Raw genomic sequence first — 13,403 nt, forward strand, 5'->3', positions numbered from 1 at the left:
ATGTAATAGTGGCCACAGTGGCTGTTAAAAATGGTTAATGCCCCAGGAAAAAGTTACCTAATCTGGATCCCGAAAATCCAACTAGCTGAGTTGTGTCCTACACTGCGAAAGCATAGATGGAGTTATCAGGTGATGTCTTGGCACAGCCTGCCCTACGACGGTTACATTCTGTATGTGCACCTACTCTTCTAAAGGCCACAGGGTGCTTTACATCTATGGTCTACAAGGAATTTATTGTTCTTTATAATTCTTTATTTATGAAGTGTAGGCAGAATCACAAACCGGAAAAGGTTACAAAACCTTATACAAATTGGTAGCCATATGAATGATATAGCCTGATGAAGGGGCCTTTTGAGCCCTGAAAGCTTGCAGATATAATTTCTCTGGTTAGCCAACAAAGGTATCACTCCTTTGATACTTTTCTCATTTTTTTGGGACATAAGTTTTTACATCAACATAAAAAGACATAACAGAAACCAGCACCCTTAGGAAACTTTTGGAAAAGCATTACAGGACACAAAGGGATTGTTCATTCAACTCCAGTGTTTCACGTATGGAGAGGAAAAAAAAAAGAGAAACTTGCACATACGTAAAAGAGAGGAGAGCAGAAGGAGCAGAGAGAAAAGAAAATTAACATCAAAAAGAGGATAAGGCATACATTAGAGCAATGGTAGGTCACACACTGGAGAATTTGGAAAATGAAGACTTCCACCAAGAGAAAGGACCACTCAAGACAAGTTTTGAAGAATATTACAATAATTATTGAAATTGTCAAAACAGTTATAAAGTGAAGACATCAAGTTCTTCATGTACATAAGGTTATCAGTCGTGGAGCCCCATTGCACATATATTTTTTCCAAAGCAGGGGAATACATGCCTGGGAAATGATCATCAATAAATGGAGAAGGGACCACCTTTGTGCTGAGATCATAGTGATGGAGAAGGAAGAGAACCGGATCCAGATCCTTTGACACCACATATTACTCGTTCCACATTTTCTCAAAAGTGTATCGAGCATCACATTCCCAATATGTCCACCAATAGTTGGCATAATAGCCTATGGATGGATGAGACCTCTTTACCAACAAGATAGTCCTTCATATCCCGTTTCTTGGAAGGATTTATTGGTTAGTATGAGTATATGGTGCTTTTGTTCAGAGATGAGTTTCACCCCCAGATATGCCTCGTAAGCAGGATCATTGAATGGGTTGGTCTTGGGGGCATTGAAGAAGGGAGTAAATCACTTTCATAGAATTGTATCAGTAGTTGTTTAGAATCAGTCCAGATGATTAGGATATCATTTAGATAGCGGTCGATGGTCAAAAGTTTGATGGAACAGCTGTCAAGAAGTCTCTTTCCGGTTTGACCATCAAAGGTTGCCAAATTGCGCTGCCATTTTAATGCCCATGGTTGTTCCAAAGTGTTGTAGATATGTTTTGACAAAAAAATATATATTTATGCATAAAGGTTAACATAGTGGAGAGCAACAATATATATTTTACAGGCTAACATGTGTCAATGTTTTTCATTTCAAGCATGAAAACATTTTTCTATTGCGATAGAGGAAAAAAATGTGATTTCAGTGTTGCAACGCAAATGATGGCGCGTAGCCCTAGTCTTACACAAAAATAGATATCAAATTAAAATGATGCATAATAAATAATGTAAAAAATACTGTATAAATGTGTAATTATTACCAACCATGATCAATTCTTGCGACCTGCCAGCACATTGCAGTATAAAGATTCTTCTGGATATTGCATTTGCTGGATAAAAAGAAAAGCACAATAATTAAGTAGAAGGTTCTAATCTAGGGGCCACAGGACCTGCTACAAAGGGAACTGTCAATCCCAGGACTTTACGGCTTTTTTCAGGGCAGAAGTTAAAAAGGACGTGTCACTTGCCAGAAATATGTAATGGTTTTGCCCGGTGTATAAATTGTTCTCTAATATATGGCATTTATTTTTTTGTCCCGTTGCTCTCGGTAGGCGGTATCTGATTACGTTCCAGCTTATGCATTAAGCCCGGTCAATAAAGTTGATAAGGGGGTATTCTGCCCTTCACATTAAAGGGAATCTATCAGGCAATTCTTGCTGCACAAATCATCAAATCATTGGGAAAATGAATCACGGCTGGAGATGAGCGGACCCGTGGATTTTCAGGTTCATTGGGTTCAGACGAACTTTAGTCCAAAGTTCTGTTTGGGTACCAGAACGCTAAACAAAATTTAACCAAAACCCAAATTCCACAGAAGTCAATGTGGACCCGAACTTTGGTGCTGTAAGATGGTGGTAGTAAGGGAAGGGAGCTACCTAAGGAAACAGAGTCTCGCTCTCTCAACACTAAAAGAGACTCATGGGAGCACTCTGTGGTCGGAGTTCATCACCGGACCCTAGGTAAGAACCCCGAACTTCACAGTTTGGGTTCGCTCATCTCTAATCACAGCCTATCAACACGATTGCAGCCACAGAGTTTCAGAGAAAATATACTTTAAAGATCCGACAGGGGACCATAGCCAGAGACCAGTGTTGCAGCTGCTAATTAACAGGTCACGGAAAGAGCTGACAATCAGCAGTAAGAGGAAGGACAAGATTGGGCATATCTCGCACTACCAGAACTGTCACCAATGTTGCAGGGGGAAGACTTTCAGACAAGGACCGACCCTTCCATGTGTCTGCAGTAGGCGGAGCCATGCTAAAAAGTGCTGTGTCCGGGAAAAGGGTCAGAGTCCAGGTGGGAAAGCTAAGTGGACAGTCGGGTGCAGTGTCAGCTGTGAGAGCAAGGCATTCAATGGGCACAGGCCGACTTGACAGATCCCCGGTGTACCAGTCTACTGTGGGTGGATGACGGACTGCCTGGTTCCTGCTTACCTCCGTGTCTGGTGGTGATCCACATTCTCAACCAGAGACTGTAACATGTGCATGGCACAGTGAGAAGCAGGTGACTAGGCCAGAACCCCTTAGCCACATACCTGCACACACCGCTGAGCGGAGCCTCGTTCCGGTGGTCTCTCTTACTGGACTGAGCACATCTTGTGGTGTTCGTGAGTGTGGGAATCTCCCACAACCTTCTAGGAACCTTCACCCTTCCTGTTGACTGGAACCCCGTCTTCTACCGACACTGCTGAGACATCACGTGCCGCTGTTGTCGGTGCCACCGTTGGAGCACCGAGGCGCTGCAATCAAGATGACTACAGTTTGACCTTCTCCCTCCTATCAAACTCTAGTTCGTTCCTGCCCTTCCTCTTCCGAACTCCCTGTCTTGTCCTCCGTCCTAACATACCCCCCCGTGTCCTTACACTCCCTGCACAGAGTATCCCTGTTGTTAATAAATCCCTGCTAACTCTTGATCTGTCTACTGTCTTGGTCGACATTCCACGTTCCTGCGATTTCTACACAGCAGCTGCGGCACTAGGAAGAGATGGCCGGTAATGGCTCCGGACTAATCTGTTCTCTGGTTATGGTACCCGGCTGGATCTTGGATATATATATATTCTCTGAATTGTTGGAATGTGTCACAAAGTAATAATCAATCGTGCAACCAGTCAATAATTCATGGTATACAATGCTTGGGCCATATAAATCTTCCAACAGGTTCCCTGTAAAAGCATATCCACATGAAATGTCAAGTGTTACTCCCATCTCTAGGACCATGACCTTTTCAAAAAACCTTATTAACAGATTACTTTTAAGATCAATTGAAATCTATAGGAGTTATAGAAAGAGACAACTTCCCAACACGTGATGGTCTCAGAAATAAGCAAATCTGGTATTCATGGTGTGCAGCACGAAATACATTGATAATGCCTTAATATTAACACCACTGAGTGACATAATATTAGCGCCACATTAAGCTCAAAGAGCAGTGCTATACAATGACCAGAGGGCTCGGTTTCTGAGATTTCAAGTCAAGCTTGAAAGGAATCTGTCAGCAGGATTTCTTCTCCCAACTGTCTATGTGGCCATGTAGGTCTCCCAAAGACAAGTCCAGCAATACCTTTAACTGGCCAATCTGTTCCTCCTTTACTGAGATATCAGGGTTTGAATTAATATGCAAATGAAGCTTTAGGACTGCGTTAGATCTGAAGCATCTGTCACTCCAGCTCTATTTTCCGCCGAGAGCCGCTTCAATCTGCTAGACTGACAGCCTTTATGCTGTGTGACTTCAGGCAAAGGAGCTGTCAGTCAAGCAGGAGAAGGCGACACTGGGGAATAGAGTTGGAGTGATGGAAGCTTCAGCTCTACCATAGCTTTTCAGCCTCATTTGCATAAAATTTCAAACACTGATTTCTCAGTAAAGGTGGAATGTACTGGCCATATAAAGGTATTGCTGGACTTGTTTGTGAAAGAGCTACATGCTCATATATATATAGTTTTGTTGGTGAAATCTTTCTTGAATGTGATTCTCTTTAAGATACTATTGGTTAGACCCTACTGTACATAATTAGCTGGTGGACTGCAGAGACCCCAAGGAATTTACTCCTTTTGCCCCTTATTATATACAGATTTGGCAGTGTTGTAGCATTATAGAGGTCTATCATACTTGTACTATTCATATGGCAAATCTTACTTATCTCACCTTTGCTCCTGGTGAAGTGTTTTCATAGATGTGCGATGGCGGAGAATTACGTTTTTCGTGAATTAATGCTTTAGGCTTCACTGAAAAAAGGTCACAAAAAAGAACAAGATTGAATACACGTATGGAACGAGAAGACACTTTATTTATCATGGTTTTTCACTATTACGGACCTCAGTAAGCTTATTATTCTAATGATACGTTCTTCATTTGAATCAATTTTGTATCATGTATCTAATGTCTTATCTATAATTATAATATTTAATAATTTATTTCTGGAAAATATCATCAAAGGCTTGAGCTTTTTTTAAATTGATTTCTTACTTTAAATGTATTTTTTATTTTGTTTTTGTTTTGTTTTTTCCTATATTACAATTTTTAATAAAAATATAGAAAAAAATCTAGCACTTGCAATTTTCACACTTGTAAACGGGCTTTGTTAGATTCTTAGACTCTTTGTTCAACCACATAAATTAGCCACAATAGACAGATCCCCAACCCCATCTTTTATATTAAACATCTAATGAGCATGCGCAAAGTCACTGTGAAGTGGTAAGAGCAAAGTCGGCTGTGACATCGCTTATTGTGATTGATTGATCTTGTTTTGTAGAGGTATCATGATTCTGATGATAAAAAAAAACTTCTGTAAACTCTTCCTGACTCTAAAAAAACACAGTGGCTGATGTGAAAATTGCAAGATTATTAATGTTTGTTTGTTTTTTTAATAAAGATCTGGAAAAAAATTGATAATTTAAAAAAAAAAAAAAAAATACATGAAACACAAAAAACTGATTTAAACAATAAGCTATTTTTTATTTTAGCAATCCATTAATTTACTTATTTAATGTCTATTTGCACTGAAATAATATCTGGAATGATTGTTACACGATAATCATGCAGTCTAAATAGACTAACTGACGATCGCCCGAGGAAAACATTTGTTTGCCGCGTGAAACGATCTTTTGTCTTGTGTAAACAGGACTCGAGCTGCCGAGAACAATGACATCCTGTGCACATTGAACGTTCTATTACACATTACTCAGTGCACATGTGAAGTGCTGACTGCCTGTGTAAACAGGCTATTAAACAGCCGTCGACCAGCGAATGAGTAGCTAATTGGCAATTGCTTAATAGACCTGTAGAGTCAGTATTTCATTCCATCTAATAGTATGTAAATCTATAATGGACATTTTTCTATAGGATGCTTCACCCTCTTTACATAGCAATATCCACTTTGGAAGAACATACCCCCTGATGAAGCTGGGTGAAACGCATGTTGGGGCACAGAGACACAAGGCCATATGATAATGTCATTTAAGTTGGTATTTTGTATTTTATTAAACCTGCAGTTAGCCTTCTGTTATTGCCTGTATGTTAAATCCTACTTTTTGAAAATAGTGGCGGATGAGATTTTCTTTTTTGAATACTGTGATTGAATTATAATGTATCTTATCTCTCACTTTTAGGTTTTTTGTATGCAATTTATTTAATTTTTTGTTTATGGCCACATATGTGTGCCTTCAGTTTAGACTACCTTAAAATTACATTTTAACAATTCATTGTTTACAAGCTAATAAAGGGACGGTGTCCACATTGTTTTAGATCCGGTTGAGTCGTCTGCAAAGAATGAGTTTACACTTTTCGAAACCAGACAGCAGATTTATTAATGTTGTTTTAAATTTAGCTTGAAAGTTGACCAGATAGCCAGAAGATGCGGCAAATGTATAACTATTGTTCATGGTGTATGATAAACTTTCTAGATAAGTTGGACACTTTTCCATTCCTTATGCGACCTATGTTTTATACCACAATTATGTAACAATTTGGCTCATTCTGGAGAATTTAAACAATGCTCCCATTCTGAACATTGTCTACTGTTGCCCCCAAAATTGGCTAAACCCATAAATCTGGCACAAGGCATGTACAGCAGTGTTCTGATGCAAATTTATTCAGAATTCTGGTGTATTTAGCTTTTTAAATCTCTCCAAATGTGTATGAAAATGAAATGAAGCTTTTTCAGGGGATTTCTGGATTATACTATTACTGACCCCATTATCAACAAAAAGTAGTGACTATGTTTTTGAAGTGATGTAGAACTTTAAGTATTTAGCGGAACTTTTAGTACATAGCAGAACTTTCTGTACATAGCGGAACTTTCAGTACATAGCAGGAACTTTCAGTACATAGTGTGGCACCCCAGGAGTTCGGTTGCCACAGTGGCCTTGCCTCCCTCAAGGTGGGAGTGATGTCATGAATGGAAGCAAAGAAGGGAATCTCCTTAGCAGGTAGTTAGAGCATACAATACAGTTCCTGCTCCAGGCCAGCAGAGGGAGCTCTAAACCTGACTTCAGGGGAGCTGCTCTCTGGTCAGGAGGAGGAAGTTAATGGAAGGAGTTAGTGCCTGAACAGGGTTGAGACAGGACATGTGGAGAGGAGTTGGGGGACAGGAGCTATAGCTGAGCTCACCCCCAGGCTTGAGCACCAGAGACCAGGCCTTGGAGCCTGAGGCTGTGTGGGTACTAAAGCCCAGCAGCAGAATCTGGAGGGCAGAAGACCGCAGATCCTCTGTCCCCAACTGATATTCGACAACACAGCAGCACATGGGTTGCCCTCCCAGGGCTCTGGGGTACTCGGTATTGGGCCCGATGAACCTCAATGGGAGATGTCACGGCAGCTGGGACCCGGCCCGTGGCCCTGGGCACCCATTGTTTAAGAGGGAAAATATTCAGTGTGCTTATGATGATTAGAATGAATGAGTCATGACGCAACCTGTGGTGTTCGGCAATGAAGATGTTAAGCCGATGCTGCAGACAGATGCTCTGGGACACATGGTGTGGTGCAGCAATGATGTTATAGCCCTCCACAGGCAGGGCTGTAGTCCCAGGGCAGAGTAGGTGAAGTGACACTTAGATGGTGTAGTGTCGGGCGCAGGGGATGTAGCAGTGCCGGGCAGGTTGACGCACGAATAAGTGGAGGACACCAGGGCATGTAGTTCCAAAGCTTTACTCACAGTCTGTGGTGGCACATGAGCCCGCATCCGTGCCATGTCCTCCGGGTCAGGAGCTCACCCAACTTCCAGGCAAGATGAAGTACTCCTGTCCAACACTCCGCCAACATATGTGCCTTTTCTGAACATCTCCCTCTTAGCGCATTTAGTGAAGTACTCACAGTACTGAGTTACACTGGAGTTCCTCCTGTCAGATGTTCCTATGAACTCTACTTGTACGGCAGACAGCTGTAGCCTGCTTCGGGGACTCCTTGCTACCAAGTCCCGGCTCACTATCGTTGCTGTTGTGCCCCCAAGTCTTGTGTGGGAATAAAGTGGTGACAACTTTTATTCCTCCGGTGTCTGTCGCAGGACCATTAGTATCCAAACAAACTCAGGGACCGGACCCCGACCTTGCGCTTAGAACTTGGGAAGGGTTCTCCTCTAACCCTAATCCTTAGTTCTCTTTCTCTCCTCACGTTCCGTACTAATCCTTTCCTTCTTATGGAGAGTCAGTCTTTCTATCCAAGTTCCTTTCCTGTGCCAGCGGACCCAGATCACTGAGGTCGGCTGCAGCAATCCCTTCATCCATCCCACTCCAGGGATCTCCTTTCACAGACTGACCTCGTCAGACTCCTGTGACAAACTGACTGAATCCTAAACTCTTCCCGCTCTTTTGATGCAAAACCTAAACTCCACCCGCCTCCCAGCACGCTTCCTGTTCCAAACAGGGAGCCACCAAAGGCTGCATTGCTACACTACTATGTTGTGTGGGATGCAGGTGTTGGAGCGTGGCCAGGCGTCTCCACCTTACCTGGATGGTGGGGTACCACACCTCAGGAGGATGTGCAGTACCTCTGTGGCGACTGAACCCTCAGGGGCGCCACATACCCCCCGTTAAACACAGCACATCCACGGGCTGTAAAAGAAGCAAAGATAGACAAATACAAGAACATACAAAATTTTTGAATGCTGATAAACAATTCTTATCTAAACTTCCCAATGTGGGAGGCACTCACTCTTGAACGTTGCAAAACAACTTAACAGACTATCTATAATTACCTAATTTTTAAAGTGCTATGGAAGTAAACTCACTACCAGTTCAAGTACTATAACACATTCCTTCCTTTCACATTTTCTATTATTAACCTTTAGTGACAACCGCTAATGCCTGGTTCGTCACCTGCATTTTTCAAATCTTTATCTTTATTCCAATCCTTCATCTCTTTATTAAAACATTCTTAAAAGTTATTGCTATTAAATAGATTCTATATAAAAGCTGTTCTCTAACTATTAATACTTTCATAAGGCACATTATAAAATACTTCACATCAAAACTTCAATAATTCTTGTAAGTGCTGGACACCACTCCCAGTCGGGATCTCTTGCAGTGTCCTTGGATTGGAGCTATGCTCCATGATGAGGTAGTTCTTATCCATAAAATATCTATGTAAAACCAAGATAGGGCACCTTAAGAGGTGCAACTATATACATTACAGTTCTGGATCATTCAGTGTCCATGATCTCCACAGTTCAGTAAGAAAAACGCTGCCAATAAAACTGGGCAACAAAACTGGAATCAACAGGGAAACATCATGATAACAAAAATCGAAAAAACAAGCACAATGGTGCAAATACCCCCCTGGGTAACAGAGTTAGTTTTTGGTATGCTCTTAAATGTTGGTGGTCCCCTCCTGGGGTACTAGAATCTGATGACTTGGGCTGCTTCCAGGGAAGAACTTGTGAACATCCTCTTCCTGCTTACTGTCCACAAATTGCAGTTATTCTTCCTCCGATGTATCTGTCTGTGTAAATGGAATGGCAGCGGGAGTAACTGCTGCCTGTGAGGGTAATACTTCAGCTGCTGCTGGTGGTATCTCTGCTGCCAGTGACTCTGCAGGAGTTGCAGCGGATACCGAAGGATATTGTTCCCCAGTTTCAGGTGGTACCACAGTTAGCAGTGCTGCAACCTGTCGTTGCTGGCATGGGGCGATTTGGATGTTGCCACTTGGTGTCTGAGCAATCACTGGATCATTTCTGTCCAGGGGCACAGTTCCTAATACCAGGATCATGGCAGGGGCAGTGATCCTACCTGGTGATTCCCGGCAAGGTTCTAACTCTGGCACTTGTTCAGGGTGGTGAATGGTGGCAGCTGCAACCTCCGGGACTGCCTGGTGAGTGGTCGGTAGCTGGATCGGAGCTGGTATAGGAGCGACGCCTGCCAAAGCCTCCGGGGCGGGCCCGCGTGGCCACGCCAGATCCATGTAGGGCCTCAGCCCCTGCTCCACCGCTTGCTCTGGGACTCTCATGTATCTCCTCCTGGCAGGCCGCATCCAGTGACAGCATCGGCTTGGAGGCGGAGGTGGGCGCTGTAGCTTGTATCTCAGCAGCCGCATGCCCCGCAGGGGCTGTCTGGGAGCAAGTGGTTTCTCTCCATTGCATTCTCCTGGCCTCCGTCTTCCTTCCATTATGGCGTTCTCTCTTTCTTCTTCCTGTCTGGACTGTTTTCCCGCCACCGGCCCTCGCTCCTCCTTCTGAGGGCGGCGTCTTCTTCCTACTCCTCCATACCAGGCCAGTATACGAACCCCTCGGGGGGTGGGCCATGATGCAGTTGCATAGAAGTTCAGACAGGGGAGGCCCAGGACAGTTTGCGGTCTTTTCTTAGGGCCACCCATACTGTCACGCCCTTCTTCTCCGCCCCGGCGGCCATTTTTAGAGTCTATTTTACAGTCTATTAATTTGGTTATTCTGCACATTCTCAGCAATGTTTAAGTCCAATAAATTCAGGCACACAGAACCTGGTGGCACCGGGCTTCGTCATCCTGTTCATGACGCCAATTTGGGTCGCCCTCCCAGGGCTGTGGTGTACTCGGTATTGGGCCCGATGAACCTCAATGGGAGATGTCACGGCAGCTGGGACCCGGCCCGTGGCCCTGGGCGCCCATTGTTTAAGGGGAAAATATTCAGTGTGCTTATGATGATTAGAATGAATGAGTCGTGACGCAACCTGTGATGTTCGGCAATGAAGATGTTAAGCCGACGCTGCAGACAGATCTTCTGGGACAGATGGTGTGGTGCAGCAATGATGTTATAGCCCTCCACAGACAGGGCTGTAGTCCCAGGGCAGAGTAGGTGAAGTGACACTTAGATGGTGTAGTGTCGGGCGCAGGGGATGTAGCAGTGCCGGGCAGGTTAACGCACGAATAAGTGGAGGACACCAGGGCATGTAGTTCCAAAGCTTTACTCACAGTCTGTGGTGGCACAAGAGCCCGCATCCGAGCCGTGTCCTCCGGGTCAGGAGCTCAGCCAACTTCCAGGCAAGATGAAGTACTTCTGTCCAACACTCCGCCAACATATGTGCCTTTTCTGAACGTCTCCCTCTTAGCGCCTTTAGTGAAGTACTCACAGTACTGAGTTACACTGGAGTTCCTCCTGTCAGATGTTCCTATGAACTCTACTTGTATGGCAGACAGCTGTAGCCTGCTTCGGGGACTCCTTGCTACCAAGTCCCGGTTCACTATCGTTGCTGTTGTGCCCCCAAGTCTTGTGTGGGAATAAAGTGGTGACAATTTCTATTCCTCCGGTGTCTGTCGCAGGACCATTAGTATCCAAACAACCTCAGGGACCAGACCCCGACCTTGCGCTTAGAACTTGGGAAGGGTTCTCCTCTAACCCTAATCCTTAGTTCTCTTTTTCTCCTCACGTTCCGTACTAATCCTTTCCTTCTTATGGAGAGTCAGTCTTTCTATCCAAGTTCCTTTCCTGTGCCAGCGGACCCAGATCACTGAGGTCGGCTGCAGCACTCCCTTCATCCATCCCAATCCCGGGATCTCCTTTCACAGACTGACCTCGTCAGACTCCTGTGACAAACTGACTGAATCCTAAACTCTTCCCACTCTTTTGATGCAAAACCTAAACTCCACCCGCCTCCCAGCACGCTTTGTGTTCCAAGCAGGGAGCCACCAAAGGGTGCTTTGCTACACTACTATGTTGTGTGGGATGCAGGTGTTGGAGCGTGGCCAGGCGTCTCCACCTTACCTGGATGGTGGGGTACCACACCTCAGGAGGAGGTGCAATACCTCTGTGGCGACTGAACCCTCAGGGGCGCCACATACGTGAGCCAGAAACGCCAGATATGAGCGATCCCTGAAGCAGGCTCCAGTTGCCTGTCATGGGAGTGAAGTTTTACCAAAAGTACCTCAGAGAATAGCACTAGAAAGGAGGTCTCACAACCCACCTTAATAAGGAGATCCCCAAATTGCTTACAGGCTGACCGACTCTAGAACCATGTGTAACCTGAGCCCCGGACTGTACCTGCACAGCTCAGTAAAAGGTAAAGTAAACTGCACTCTGTTGTGTCTTCTGAATCTTTCCTGTCCTGCACCACATTCACCTCCAACATTATATTTAATATCCTAATTGCCCTGGGACATAGCTCTGCCTGTGGAGAGCTGAACCAACTCTGCTGCATCAAATCAGCAGGGTCGGCTAACATCTTTATTGCCGAGTACCACAGGTGGCGTCACGAACACTTTATTTCAAACACGTTATTTTTCCCTTTTTCACTATTCCCCTTTTACTGGACGCCCAGGGTCACGGACGGGGTAACCGCTGCCGTGACACTGCCCCTTTAAGAAGTGACCCGGTACTGAGTATCCCCACTGCCCTGGCGGGCGCTCCACATGGCAGGAACTTTCAGTACATAGCGGAACTTTCAGTACATAGCAGGAACTTTCAGTACATAGCAGGAACTTTCAGTACCTAGCAAAACGTTCAGTACATAGCAGAACTTTCAATACATAGTGGAATTTTCACTACACAGCAGAACTTTCAGTATGTAGCAGAACTTCAGTGCAAAGCAGAACTTTCAGTACGTAACAGAACTTTCAGTATGTAGCAGAACTTCAGTACAAAGCAGACCTTTCAGTACGTAGCAGAACTTTCATAGAAATAAACAGGAGCCCAATACTTTCAACAAAACACAATGCGGCAATCCATGGAAATAAGCCGCCATAATAATATTATGTTCCGCTCCATAAACATACAAATTTAGGAGAAAAAAGGGAGCAAACGAATCCAAGTACTATAAAAATATCAAAATCCTTTATTAAATGCGAGCACAGACAATATACAGTATATAAATAACCAGCAAAGTTGCAGATGACAAATAGACACCAATATTAAGAAGGCAGGTGGCGGTGAAAAAAAAAAAACTGCACCTGTATATAACATTAGCCAGGATAGTTTGTAAAATATGCCGACACAAGGGCTGTTACAAATGCCAAATAATCGCCATATAGGCTGGACAAAATATCCTCAGGGCAACCAGCCGATGTGTAATCAGGCAATAGGGCTAATGACGGCAAGCAGAATCCATAACATTCATCATAAGTTACATCATATATCAGCGACAGTCATATGGAAAAAGCTTACCAGGTGGTGCACAGTTACCCCCAGCCGTGGAACAAACCTCCGACGTACGTTTCGCTCTCAGAGGCGCTTTCTCAAGTATTTCAGTATGTAGCTTTCAGTATGTAGCAAAACTTTCAGTACGTAGCGGAACTTTCACTACGTAGCTCAGCTTCACTCTTATCCTTGTGGCTCTGTCTTTTATTACATCTTAGCTAGAGATGAGTGAATATCTTCGGCTCCCTCCTTGTTCGGCAAGCTAAAGCGATTACTTGATAGCTGCATCAGGAACCTGGCTTCCTGGATCACTAATCAGCTGTTCTGTGCCGCAGCTGCATTTGTCGCGGCTGTGTGACAGTCACAGCACATGCATATATAGCCTGTTTGCTGGGCTCTTCATGCATGTGTTGTGACTGTCACACAGCCGCGACAA

General features: G+C 44.2%; 1 protein-coding gene across 1 annotated transcript in view; it reads right to left on the reverse strand.

Moving 5' to 3' along the window:
- Nucleotides 1–230: 230 nt before the first annotated feature.
- The window catches only part of LOC141085419 (cell adhesion molecule CEACAM1-like), a 53,851-nt gene continuing 40,678 nt past the window's right edge, over nucleotides 231–13,403 (reverse strand). Inside the window, exons 7-9 of the mRNA XM_073570772.1 lie at nucleotides 4,579–4,658; nucleotides 1,702–1,766; nucleotides 231–1,389 (exon numbers count right to left, since the gene is read on the reverse strand). Coding sequence (XP_073426873.1) covers nucleotides 1,707–1,766; nucleotides 4,579–4,658 — 140 coding nt within the window. The 3' untranslated portion in view covers nucleotides 231–1,389; nucleotides 1,702–1,706. The remainder of the gene's footprint in view (nucleotides 1,390–1,701; nucleotides 1,767–4,578; nucleotides 4,659–13,403) is intronic.

Source organism: Dendrobates tinctorius, unplaced genomic scaffold, assembly GCF_039654945.1.
Source record: "Dendrobates tinctorius isolate UK_male_01 unplaced genomic scaffold, ASM3965494v1 ptg000028l, whole genome shotgun sequence".
Classification (NCBI taxonomy): Eukaryota; Metazoa; Chordata; class Amphibia; order Anura; family Dendrobatidae; genus Dendrobates; species Dendrobates tinctorius.